Consider the following 12,382-nt stretch of genomic DNA (forward strand, 5'->3'; position numbering starts at 1 on the left):
CCTTTTCGCCTGTTCGGAAAAACGGAGCCTTGGGCCGTGGACGAAGACGGAGACAGTATAGGGTAGCGTAGAGTAGAGCCGGGCGAAGGGGAAGGAGCGCTAACGAAGAGGAATCGAGAGGACTGTGCGCTGGCTCGGAAATCTCGAGGCTGCGACAGTAGTCCCCTGCCCGGCCTCGCAAAGTACCTAATCGCGTGCCGCGCTGGGGATCGGCTAATTTCTTTTTCCAACTTTCGAGACGATTGCCGCAGAGCCAGGCACCCGCACTTGGGAGAAGCTCCTTCGCCAGGCCGTTGTTAATGCGTTTTTAAATCGCATGCTCCGATTTTTAGTGCAACTTAACTTGCACTGAGTGTGCGGGCTATACTTACTCGAATCCGGGGCTCCGAAAATGCAGGAATGCGGCAGTAGGAAGCACGTCAGCATCAGTGGCCACTTCATCTTTGATCTGCAAGCAGATTGATAATTTCCGTTATTGACATACGTTATATATAAGCGAGAGAGAGAGAGAGAGAGAGAGAGACGAGCTGCGGGAAAAATCGGATCATTAATCCAATCATGACAAGAATATCCAGTGCTCTAATTGAATCCGGCAGCCGACGGCTACTCCGAGTGTATCCCTCCTCCCCTCTGCCGCTCGGCTCCTCTCTCATTACGTGCCAGAAGCTAATATCCGCGTCGCAGCAGAGTCAAACATCTCGAATTAATTAGGCAAAACAGTTTTTTATCATTTCCCTGCAGCTGCAGCGGCGTAAATTAGCTCCAAGAGTCAAAAGAGCAGCTAGCCGCGCGAAAATTCCAAAACTAAGTTAACAAGCCGCGGCCGCCGGCCCTGGCTCCTTTTTCGCCGCCGCGTATCTTCATCAGCAAAGTTAAAATTTCATACACGCGCTTAATTACTGAAACACCATCCGCCGCGAGGGGACGTCGTTCCCCGGAATTACGAGGACTGGTCCGGCCGTGTTCCCTAATGTGCGACCCCGGCAAATATGCGAGAAAAACAATTCCGAGCTGCGGCGCTCTCCGGCTGATCGATCGAGGAGATTTCGCCGGCGCAGCCGCGTAAGAGGACGAGTAAGATTGCATAGCTATCCGGCTTATACGCGCGCGGGACGTCTGCGAATAATGGACACGAGAGAGCATGAGCGCGCGCATATCCGCCTCGACATTACGGGCAGATGTCTGGCGATGCAAATGCGCGGGACTGATCCGCATAGTTCGGCTTCTTGCCGAGGAGGCGATTAAAGCCCGGCCGTAGCGAGCGCCGCGGATAAGCGCAGATGAATGGCAAAATTGTTTCTTGCGCCCGGGGAGCGAGTGCCGATCCAGCGGCGAGTTTTCAATATGCACGGACGCCCCGAGTAATCCAGTTATCGAGCAACTTGGGCGCCGGCTCATTAGCATATTTTCAGGGCGCAATCGGGCTAGTAAGCGCGATAATGCTCGCGAATGGGCCGCGGTATCGGCGCTGCTCGTACGAGAGGCCCGGGAATAATTGACAGCGAGAGGCTGCTGGGTAAATAAATTCCCCCCCCTCTCTCTCTCTCTCTCTCTCTCTCTCGAAATTTAACACCGGCATCGAGAGCGCCGCTAAAATAAAGTTTTATCGTTCCCGCGGCCATAAAGTGTTTTACATGCAATTTTAGAGCCCTACGGCTGTGCGAAGACATTCGTTTCTCGCCGGCGCATCGATCCGACCTGACTTTTTCTCCGTCTCCCGCTCTCGAAACACTGCGGATTTACGAGTGTCGCCGAGGGCGACTTCAGCCCCCGGGCCGAGGTGATTACTGCGCGTCGCGCGGGACTCGTAAATTTCTGCCTACTCCGCGGATGATCGGCCCGCTCGCGAACGAAAGACAGACGTCGCAGTCGATGCGTCAGCCGGGCAAAGTCCGGGCATTAAAAGCCGAGGCGACATCGCGGACAGCAGAGCAGCAGCGGCGGCGGCGGCGGCGGCAATCTGCAGTGCGCGCGTGATAAACGAGCCCCGATGCCCATTATGCGGTAGATTTGAGCGGGCGCTTGTTTCGTCCAGCAGCGCACACACGCAGCCAGCGTAAACATGCGGCGCGCAGAGAGTGACGAGTAATAGTTCTGTCGTACATTGTTGTGGAGATAAGGGCCCGGGGCTGATTTATAGCCGCGCCGGGCCATTGTAATAAACTGAATCGCCATCGATGTATAATCGCAGTCGAGGGGGGAGTCGGGAGCCGGGCGGAGGACGCGGAGGACGCGGATTAAGGCGCTCGGCGCGATTGGATGAATATGACAGGAGATTTTCACCCGATTTTCCGGGCCCGGATCGATTCCCTATTGAACCGCGCGACCAACTGTACAGCGGCTTAATTAAGATAGTGCGCTGCCAAAGGGAAAAATGACAACTGATCGCAGTTGATGCAGGTTGACTCCAGAAGGGAAATCAATTTCTCACAAGTTAGCTCGCTCTCGCTCTGATGATCGCCGCTTGTAATTGTGCGTCCGGGCTTCTTCTCTCTCGGCCGCTCACTGATCTCCCATCAGTTTTGCAATAAAGGCGCGCCGGCGTTGTCTGCGCTCCGCAGCCTCTGTCAGGATCACTTCCGTCTTTCGTCCTTTCAGCGAGAGCGTCGCCTGGCAACCGCAAGCAACCCTCGCCCTCGGCTCGGGCTTCCCTCCCTCCCGCCCTCTGCCTGTGTACATACCCATAGGTACACATTCGAAGGTGTGCACACGCTAGTAGTACAGCAGCGCCCGGACTGCCGGCTCGGCTTTCTCTTTTGGGCTATTTCGCGTCAAATCGAGCGTATTTCGCAGCGCGCCCGCGCTGTTCAATTTCGTAACGGGCGGGCCGATCGCTGGAATTGATTAGATTTGTTTTGGCCGAGTGTGCCGCGCGCGCAGCTGTAATCGAGTTTTCGAATTCTGAATTATTCCTTCTCGGGCCGCCGCTGGAGCGCCGGAATTAAATAACGCGACTCCCGGCTCTGCGAATCATCCGGAGAGGAATTGGAGAAATTGGAATGCCCGGATTAGAAGCGCATGCTCCGAGCGCAGCTGCCGAGCAGAGGAGAACCTGCTCTGGAAACAGGAAACAGGACTGGAAAAAGGCATCCAGCGGATGGGCCGCGCGCTGGAGCCGGCCTTCGCCTCTCTCTCTCTCTCTCTCTCTCTCCCTCTCACTTTTACTGCGCGTAAAAATTCCAAACGAGCCGCACATCGCGCCAGTTAACGCGAATGAAGACATCTCCGCCTCGGAAATTCATCAACCGCGCTCGCCTGCCCTATCTCGCCTGCCTTTATCGCCAGCTGCGAGTATTTTCGGCGCGGCGGCTGAATTCATACGCGCGCACTGGCCAAAGCTGCGACTCAAGCGTAAGTGGAACTGGGGGACTGCGGCAGCGGAGTTTAAAGTCAATCAGCGGTTATAGCTCGACGCGAGCCGCCTCGAGAGTGGGCTCGTCAATTAGCGAGCGAGCGGAAACGCGATTACGAGCCCGAGGACTTTATCGAGGAAATAAAGCGAGGCCGCGATTATGCACTCCAAGTCGCAGCTGCTCGGACGAACAGCGGATGGACAGTGATCGATCGCGCCGTAGAAAGACAGAGCAAGTAAGCAAGCACCGCTATACTGGATGGACTACTCTCTTTCGAGCTCCCGAGATTTAATAGTGATTCATGGGAGCGGCGAGAAATCGCGAGACTCCTTCGTTTTGTACGTGCGCGCGCTTATGAAGGAAAAGCGGAAAAGGAAGAGCAGCGAGAGTTGTGCCGCTGCAGTCTGCCGCCCAGTTGATTTACGGCCGCGGCACGACCCTATCCTTTCCTCGACCATCGGCCTCTTCGTCCTGCGTGGACGCGTGCAAAGATTGCATGTACTCTCTCCATGTAAAACCATGTAAAACATTTTCACTGTTTATGTAGTGAACGCATCTTTCACTGTTGAATTACTGAAAAAGTCACTCTTTTGACACCAAAATTCGGTTTAACTTTTACAACAGTGAAAATATGACTATTCTAATCAGTGAACCACTAACGTAATAGTACATTACGATACGTGTGACTGAAATGGTTCTTTTTTACACGGCGCAGTTAGCACCCGAGCGTAGCGAGGAAGAGAAAAGAACCATTTAAGTCAAGAGTATCGTATAAAATTTTATAGTACAGACTGCTAAAATCCGCAAGTCTCGCCTATTCGTGACTAAAGTAGTCCTTATTTGCACCGTGAGGTTAGCGCACGAGCGTAGCGAGTGTGATAAACACGGTGCAAAAAAGGACTACTATAGTCACAGATAGGCGTGACTTAACAGCGAATTTTAGCCACACTGTGCTACAAATACTATTTTGTCAATGAAAATTTCACTCTTTAATAAGTGCATCTGATTCACTTATTCAACAGTGAACAAATGAGAGGAGCAATACTAAAACTGAAACTCTCAAACCCACATACCCCATTCACCCCCTGCAGCAAAGTTTTAATAGGAACAAATTTTTTGTTAATACGTTTGAACACTGCAGGGGGAAAGCGAGGGCAAGAATATAATGTTATACTGATCCCTGGCCAGGAGGAAGTAAGATTACGAATCGCAAATAGATGATGTCGGGATTCGGGGCCCGCATATAAAAATGCACTTTTCCTCGATATCTCGTAAAGGGAGGCTTTTCGAGAGAAAAGGACAAAATTTTCGCCCCATAAAGCTAGAGAATGACGTCTACAAGTAAGCCATTTACAAAAATCTGCGGAGCGCACTTCCTAGAGTCTGTCATCGCCGACCCCGAACACCTAGACAGCATTTACGAGCGATTAATTGAAGAGCTCTCAGTGCTTATGGGGTAGGTGGGTCTGAGGTTTTGTTTTTAGATGAAAAATTATCACTTCCGCTTGCTTTCTTTCTATGTGCTGCGCATAAAAATCAAAGCTCGAGGTACACTATGCTATTATTTATGGATTGCCGTTATTTGTTATTAATTTTAGTTTGAACATGTTGAAGTACTTAATATATCAGATCTGAAATTTTCACTGATTTAAGCAGTGACGTTTCACTAATTCATTCAGTGAATAGCCACCATTTGGCAGTTGCATACTTCTCACTGCATAAATTAGCGCATATGCACTATCAATCAGTGAAATTTCAGTATTTTACACGGAGAGAGTAGGGCCTCGAAATCTCATCTGTTCACTCCACCGGGCTGATCGGCTCTCGCGTTACAAATGCTGCGCGCACTTCATTTATATTTATACATGGAACTTGTCGATTGGGCGTATTTCGTTCCCAGCGCTTCTATTGACAATACAACATACTGCAGATAGAAGTGGAATAGATCGACGGACCTCGGAGCTAATTGGATTGCAAAATTGATTCCTCTCGTGGCAAATAGGCGATCGGCTGCAGTTGAGGCTGCATTAGCGTCCGCACGCGTACGTGTATCTTGGCGGGCCGACTATTTGAGCCGCGCTCGCACAAAGAGCTCCGAAATTTCTCTCTCCCGCCCGGCGCTCTCGAGCTCATGAATATTTAAAATGGATATTAAAGGCGCGAAATCGCCGGCGAGCACTGGAGGCGTCACTGCAGGAACAGCTTTTTCGGAAAGCCCTGACGGATGCGGACCACGTTTGTCTGGCGCGGTAAACAATGCCGCGGCATTACCGAGGCTTCTTAATTCGCCCTCTATTTCAGAAGTGAGCGCGGTGTTCCACGGAGGATGAATAATTTGCGCGAATTATCAGCCGCAGAGCAGAGGCACACGTCCTCTCCGTAAGAGCGACGTAACTGCGCTGCTCTGCACTTCATCTCGCTGTCACGTCCCGCTTGCGCGACGCGCATGTACAAGCCGCCATGACGTAGACCTGCTCCCTCTCTCCGAGCAAGTCCTTTCTTCGCGAAAGCACCTTCGAATGGTCTTTCCGTCCAGTAGCGCGAGGAAGCGACCGCGGCATTTTCGTTTTCAACGATTCAATTTCTCGAACCTGCACTTGGAGGTAGAAATCCCTCTGGCCGCAGAGCGATCCATCGCGACCATCGCGCGCCTCTTCGAAACAGTCGACGATTAATCAAGATTGTACAAAAGGCGCAGCTGAACCTGCACTCTGAGCTCGCCGCCGCCGATATCCATGGCAGCTGGCAGTAGCGTAGCAGTAGCGGGTGCCCGACGTCGCGAAATCGTCGATCGCGAACTCGCGGTAATTAATGGCCCGCGGCGGCCGAGCGAAATACCGAGTCGCCAGCCTGCAGCCAGCGCGATTTTCATCGGGGAATGATGTATCGACGGAGTTGACGCGGCGCCGTGCGAATTAAGACTTTGCACTTTTGCGCTCTGATTCGCTGCGCCGATTTTTCTCCAGAGATTGATGATGCTATCGATGTGGCTTTGTACGATCTCCTCTTATTTTAATTGGAGTCGGAAGGGAAGCTTTCACGAGGTTTGCGGTGCGTAATCAGCCGGCTCGCAGGCGCGCGAGAAATTTTAATATCCCCGCGCCCGAGATAATTACACACGCCCTCTGCCCCCCGCCTCTTTCTCTCTCTCTCTCTCTCTCTCTCTCTCTCTCTCTCTCTCTCTCTCTCTCTCTCTCCGCGAGTGAGTCGAAAGTCAACCGGCACTCATTAACGAGTGCTCCGCGCGCGAGACACACTACGGGCGGCAGGGAGAATAACAGCCCCGAGAGATAGGCGGAGAGGCGGAAGAAGTCGAGCAAAGTTGCGAGGCCCTCTCTCCTCTCGCTCTCGGCTCACTCCGAAAGTTTGCGCCTCGTCTTGGCCGGGCTCGTAACTTTCGCCCGGCACTGCGGGGCCGCGGTAATGTGACAAACATCTCTTGCGCGAGCTCTGCGCATATATACTCGGTCGTGTGAGTCGAGTACCGCCTGCACTGCCGCCGGAGCAGACGTACAGGCCGGGAGAGCCAGCTGGAGAGGAAAGGGCCAGATAGCGCGGGGCAGGGAGATGAGGCGTTAAGTAATGAGTCCCAATCTATCGCTGGGGAGACGAGAGAGCGCAAAAAGGGAAAGAGGGAACTGGGGAGGGGCTGGCGGGCAAAGTTTTTTAATTGGTCTTAAAAACGGCCGGCTTGTCGCATTTAAAACAATCTCTGGAGCAGCCTGCCAAGCGCGGCAAAGCCGGCCAGTTGAAAATTGTAATTCAACGTGTGCCCGCGCTCGGCTCTGTGTTATGCGATGATTATACCGCATGTTGAGGAGACGAATTTCAGGCTCCGGGGCTCTCGTCCGAAGCGCCGGAAGATAGCGAGCATGATGCATCGAGGTATTACATTGTCATATCTGCAGCGGAGCGGAGCGCTGGACCTCGCGAGCGTTCGGCTTCATTTATCGGGAGGGGCATTGTTCGACGTCGCGCGCGCTCAATTTCCGCCGCCCCACGTAAAAGCCGCGATGCCCGTTGGAAATTCTTCCGTTCTTCTTGCTATTTCTGCTCATCTTTTCGCAGCGAGACGAGCCGGGGAACAGGGCGAAATGAAAGACGGCAGCGCGGCCGGCTCGTTAAACGCGACAAAAAATCAGGCCGCAGGCGCGCAGCCGTCTCCGACGTAAGAAAAGACTCGCCAGCCGCGTCTCTCTTCCCTTCTCCAGCGACTGATCGAGCCTCGAAAGAAAAAATGCGGAATCGGCCACTTGTTCGGCCTTGTCCCCTTGGAGCCTCGAGCACCGACTGCGCGGCGATATATTTCATCGAATACGTGCTGGGGGCGGGCGGGCACGTCTCCTCCGAGGCGAAACTCGCGCGACTCGGATCCGTGTACACGAGCCGCCGAATCAGCTGTACTCTCCTCTTCGTTTCGCAGAAGCACTTCTACAGCCTCGCTCTCGAGCTCGATTTACTTTCAAACGAAAAAATACACGGCGAGTAATCGTCGGGGCCGAGGCGTCGAGGACCTGTATGTTATGCATTCAACAGCTATTTCACATAACCTGGAAAAGGCCGTAAAAGCTCCTCTGCCTTTCATTACGCCCCGAAAAGAGGGCGAGCGAGTTTTTAATCCCGGAAGCCGGCCGTAAAAGCGCAGCGAGCCGCGCGCGCGTCGTACAGTGACCTTGCGAAGCGCGGTGGCAATGACCAGCGGGGCGCGAGCGAGCCGAGAGGAAAAAATACGTGCCCCTATTGCTTCTGTTGGCTTCAGTTGAGAGAGCGGCTATAGAGCTGAAAAAGGACGTCCTCCCGAAAGCAAGCTGCCGTAGCCATCGCGCGAACAACTGTCAATAGCTAATTTGGGCAATAGCACTCGCCCAACGAGCGGCCATCCTCCCAAGTACAGCCCGTCCGAAAAAGCCCGAAGAGAGGGGGAGCGGCGGAGCAACGGCGCAGTCGTTACCTTTTACAGCGGCTCGCGATCGTCCTTATAGAGGCGCGATCTCTTTGCTGCCGCGCAGTGCCTGCGCTACGGAGAGGATTGAAGTGCGGAGCGGCAGTAACGGTAAAGCTGGAAATAGAACGAAGCGAGCGATGGCTCTCGTGGAGGGCGGGAGCGGGCGCGAGTCCCGCGGACTTTCCTCGTCGTGGCGACGGTGAGCCCTTGCGGGAGGAGCCGGGGCAAGGGGCCACTCTGGGACTGCGCGATCGATATCTTCCGAATACATCAGCCGGCGGCACCGCGTGCACTCTCCTTGCCTCGTTCTCGCTTTCGCAGCGCACAGGTCCGAGGGCGTCGGCGTTTCTCGTCTCACTGACGGAAAATCAATCGAATGATGCCTTCGCCTTATTGTGTCTGCGCCGGAATCCGATTCTTCTGCGAGCACTTGGCATCGATAATCGAAAGCGAGCGTTTTTATTATTTTTCGGAGTAACCGGCTTCGGGGGACTGCTCTGAATTCGGCACGTCGGCAATGCTGAAGCAGTTTCCACTAATTTTATACACGCTCGAAACATTTGCAGAGCCTTGCCCCGAACAAAAAGCCGAGGAAAAACATCGCGGAGAGAGAGAGAGAGAGAGAGAGAGAGAAAGGAGCGCCGGACAAAGTGCGCGAGGCAACGCAAAAAACACAGCGGCGGCGCAAAACAGAAAGAAACAAAAATAAAATCGGGCTGAGAGAGGGAGGGAAAAGCGCAAAGTTTACCGTGCGCTCGAACAAAACCTTTCGTCGCTTCAACGCCGGGCAGAATACACACGGGCACACACACGCACACACACGGCCCGCGCGAGTATAAAGTTTAATTGGCACATCCGCGCCCGCGCGCGCCTCTTTCTCCACTCCGCGCCCAGCACTCGCTCTGCAAATAATTATACGCCCCCCGCACATCCGTTTTAATTATGGATTCCGAAGGGAAGAGCGATATCGCTCCGCGTATACACGCGTGATTCGATTTTTCCAATCGGCTTTGCTCCCGCGTTTTGCGTAATCGCCCGCTCCCGGCGTTTACAACTGCGCTCCGAGTAATTTGGCCACCAGGGGATTTATTTACAGCGGCGAACAGCAAAAGCTTCCGAAGAAACGGGAACACATATTTGCATCGAGCGGCTGGAAGCGCGTGACGCGTTGCGAAAAATAGAAACGATTGTAGCCGAGCTGAATAACGCTGAATAACGCTGAATAAACGCTTTGAAGCTTAGCACCAGTGCGGGCTGGTAGCAGTGAATTATCGTTAAAACAATTTCGACCGTAACGAAGACGAGAAGCCATTTACATCGCCGGCTTTACGAGTGCCCCGCAATTCGCCTTCTCTCTTTTCCGCGCGCTTCCCAACTGTCTAGCTCGTTCTAGCTCGTTCCCTCGTTACTCTCTCGGCTGGTGCCGCTCGTTCCTCTCGAGGGAGCGAACGAAGCTGCAGCTCGTCGTCGATCATTATCCAAGCTGAGAGCTGCGAGCTGGGCCCGAAAAATCGCAATGGCTAATGTCTCTAATCCTTGCTATCGCGCAGAATCCTGCCAGTAGTACTGGCGGAATATAGTCAGGCTGAATATATACATACTTGCAACTATTCCGGTTGAAAAAGTGCATCTGCCCGTTCTTAACCACCCGAAAATAGGTGCTGCTGCAGCCTGCGAAGCCCCCGCTAATTTTATACCTGGCCCGGCGAGGAGATAATCTCGGTTTATCTAGTAATTCCCGTGTAATGCCATCGCGGCGTTGTGCTTCCAAATCATTGTTTTCGCGCCGCCGAGAGGGAGCTGGACGCGAATCTCGTCCGCATCGATCCCGGCGCGCGGAGGGCCGTGTGATTCGATCATTGCCCCTTCCCGTCGGCCGCTCTTCGTTTCCAGCAGCTCTTTTCGGTTTCGCGATTTTTCATTTTTCCTTTTCGCACCTGAGCTCGTTCGAATAGGCGCGACTCGGATGCTCCGATGCGCGTTTGGCTATTATACAGGCGTCAAGCGGTGCGAAGAAATTGGCACAAGCCAGGCCCAAATGGCTCGAATAATAGCGAATGGACAAATCTTTGCTTGGACGAAGCTCAAAGCCGCAGCCCCGCGATCAGTTAGCGCCGATCGGCGAAATATTATGAAAAAGCGTTACACGAGAGAGTCGCGTGCGCCTATGTCTCTGCGGCCCGATTGGCAATTAGTCGGCAATTCACGTTCTATAACAGCAGTATTAGGCCGGTCAAACGCGAGCTGCGAATCGCCTCTCGTTCGGCACACACGCTCACACGTGACAAAGCTATAATGCCGTTAATTTTGCTATTTGCGAAACTCGCTGGATTATTTTCGGACGCTTCGATACAACTCTGTACATAGCAGCAGCCCGTTTTCGAACAAATCTATCGATCCCTTCACGCCGGCGGGCCACGGTTTTCTTATTGGCCGCGCCGGGCGGAAGATAAAAGCCGAGATGGCTGCACGCGTGATTTTGAAAATTTACTCGTCTGCATTAATGATCGGGGCAATACACGGGAGAACGGCGAGCCGCGGAATAGAAATTAATTATGCGCTGTATGCGCGCGCGCGCGGAGTTCCGGGCATAGCGTTCGATTATGTTCGCCGCTCGGGAGACGCTACGGTATAGCGAATATAGCTAATCCGAAATGCCGCGAGGCCGAAAATGATTTGGTTTAATTCCTCCGCTTCACGCAGCGTTAGTTGAAAAATCCGGCTAATTCCGGCGCGGAAAAGGGGGCCGCAGCCTTTCGGAAAATGAAATTCCGGAGGTAGGGGAGGGAAGGAAAAAAGCATCCGGGCGATGCGCGTAACACAACGCGGCAGACAAGTGTCCCGGGAGTACCCGACCGGCGATTGTTTTTCCCTCTGCCGTCTGCCTCGCGTTTCTTTTCGCTCCTCTTTTCTCCCCGGCCGGCATCTCTTGCGCAACGCACGCAGATGCAGAGAAATGTGGTGGTTCGTTGCGCAACCGAGTCGTCCCTGTTCCCAGGACTGGCGCGGATTTTCGCGGCCAGCCTATATTAGAAAATAGATAACGATTCATCCGCGAGCCTCGATAAAATGCCTCGCGGCGCTCTTCCGCAACGGTGGTAGGCCAATTTAATTCACTTAATCGAGGCGGGCCGCGCGAATTTATTCGGCAATGATCTCCCGGTCGAATTATTGCGAGGGCCCGCGCTGCCCCCTGTACGCATCCGCTGGTTTATCGAAATTTGCTCGAGGAGCCTCCGGTCCAGGGAAAAAAAACTTTTCTCCGGGAATTATCGCGAGAAACAATCCGCGAGCATTGAAAGGAGAGCTCGCGAGCACAAAGGGATTCCCTTCGCGCAAAATCACATTACTCCGCAATCTCCCACTGACATTCCACTTTCATTTTTCCCCCTCCCGCGCGTGCATAACTCACTCGCTGCTGAAAGCTTTCCTTGCCCGCGGCGCAAAAAAGTTCAAAACAAACAAAGGAGCTGCAAAAGGAAGCTCTAGCTCGCGCGTTAACGAGTTTTCCCGCGTTAATTGGCCTGCTGCCGGCCGCGCGTACACGGCCCGCGCGATTATGCGCGGCGCACAAAAACGCGGCTGCGAAACAATCGCGAAACAATCGCGAAACAATCGAGCACTGAACCGGAATTACAGCGGAGCCGCGATTCAACTGTCAGCTCGGAAAAGGTATCGAGGCGCGGCAGAGCGACGCGCGCAGAGTCTCGCGACAGAATTAAGGAGCAAGCAAACTTTATAATACCCCTATATATTAACTTTCCCGGGCGCGGCGTTTGCACAAGGCTTCCGCGAGAGTTTAAGTTCGAGATCGTGTGCGCGAAATCCGTTCGAAATGAGAGACGAGCGCGTAGAGCTGCCTGGCACAAACTAAAATAAGGTTCCGGACTGTCTTATTCGCAGCCGCTGCGCAGGCTTATAGCGTTTTCGCTGATGCGACAATTTTCCGAATTTTCGGAATTGCTCATTAGCGGCGGCATCGAAAAAGCGCGCTGCTCAAAATCCGCTTTCGGGTTCTTCGTTAGAGAGACGTTCTGCCCCGCTTCTCGCACTTTCCCGAGTAAACATGCCAGGAAATTCCGGG

At 53.4% G+C, this 12,382-nt stretch overlaps 1 protein-coding gene across 5 annotated transcripts in view; it reads right to left on the minus strand.

The window, feature by feature from the left end:
- Positions 1–12,382, minus strand: part of LOC100678593 — a 72,462-nt gene that overhangs the window by 44,665 nt on the left and 15,415 nt on the right. For all 5 annotated transcript variants that reach the window (XM_008218547.4, XM_008218546.4, XM_016989474.3 and 2 more), the window contains one exon: positions 372–448. In XM_008218547.4, the coding sequence (XP_008216769.1) occupies positions 372–448 (77 nt within the window). The remainder of the gene's footprint in view (positions 1–371; positions 449–12,382) is intronic.

The sequence above is a fragment of the Nasonia vitripennis genome, chromosome 1, assembly GCF_009193385.2.
Source record: "Nasonia vitripennis strain AsymCx chromosome 1, Nvit_psr_1.1, whole genome shotgun sequence".
Classification (NCBI taxonomy): domain Eukaryota; kingdom Metazoa; phylum Arthropoda; class Insecta; order Hymenoptera; family Pteromalidae; genus Nasonia; species Nasonia vitripennis.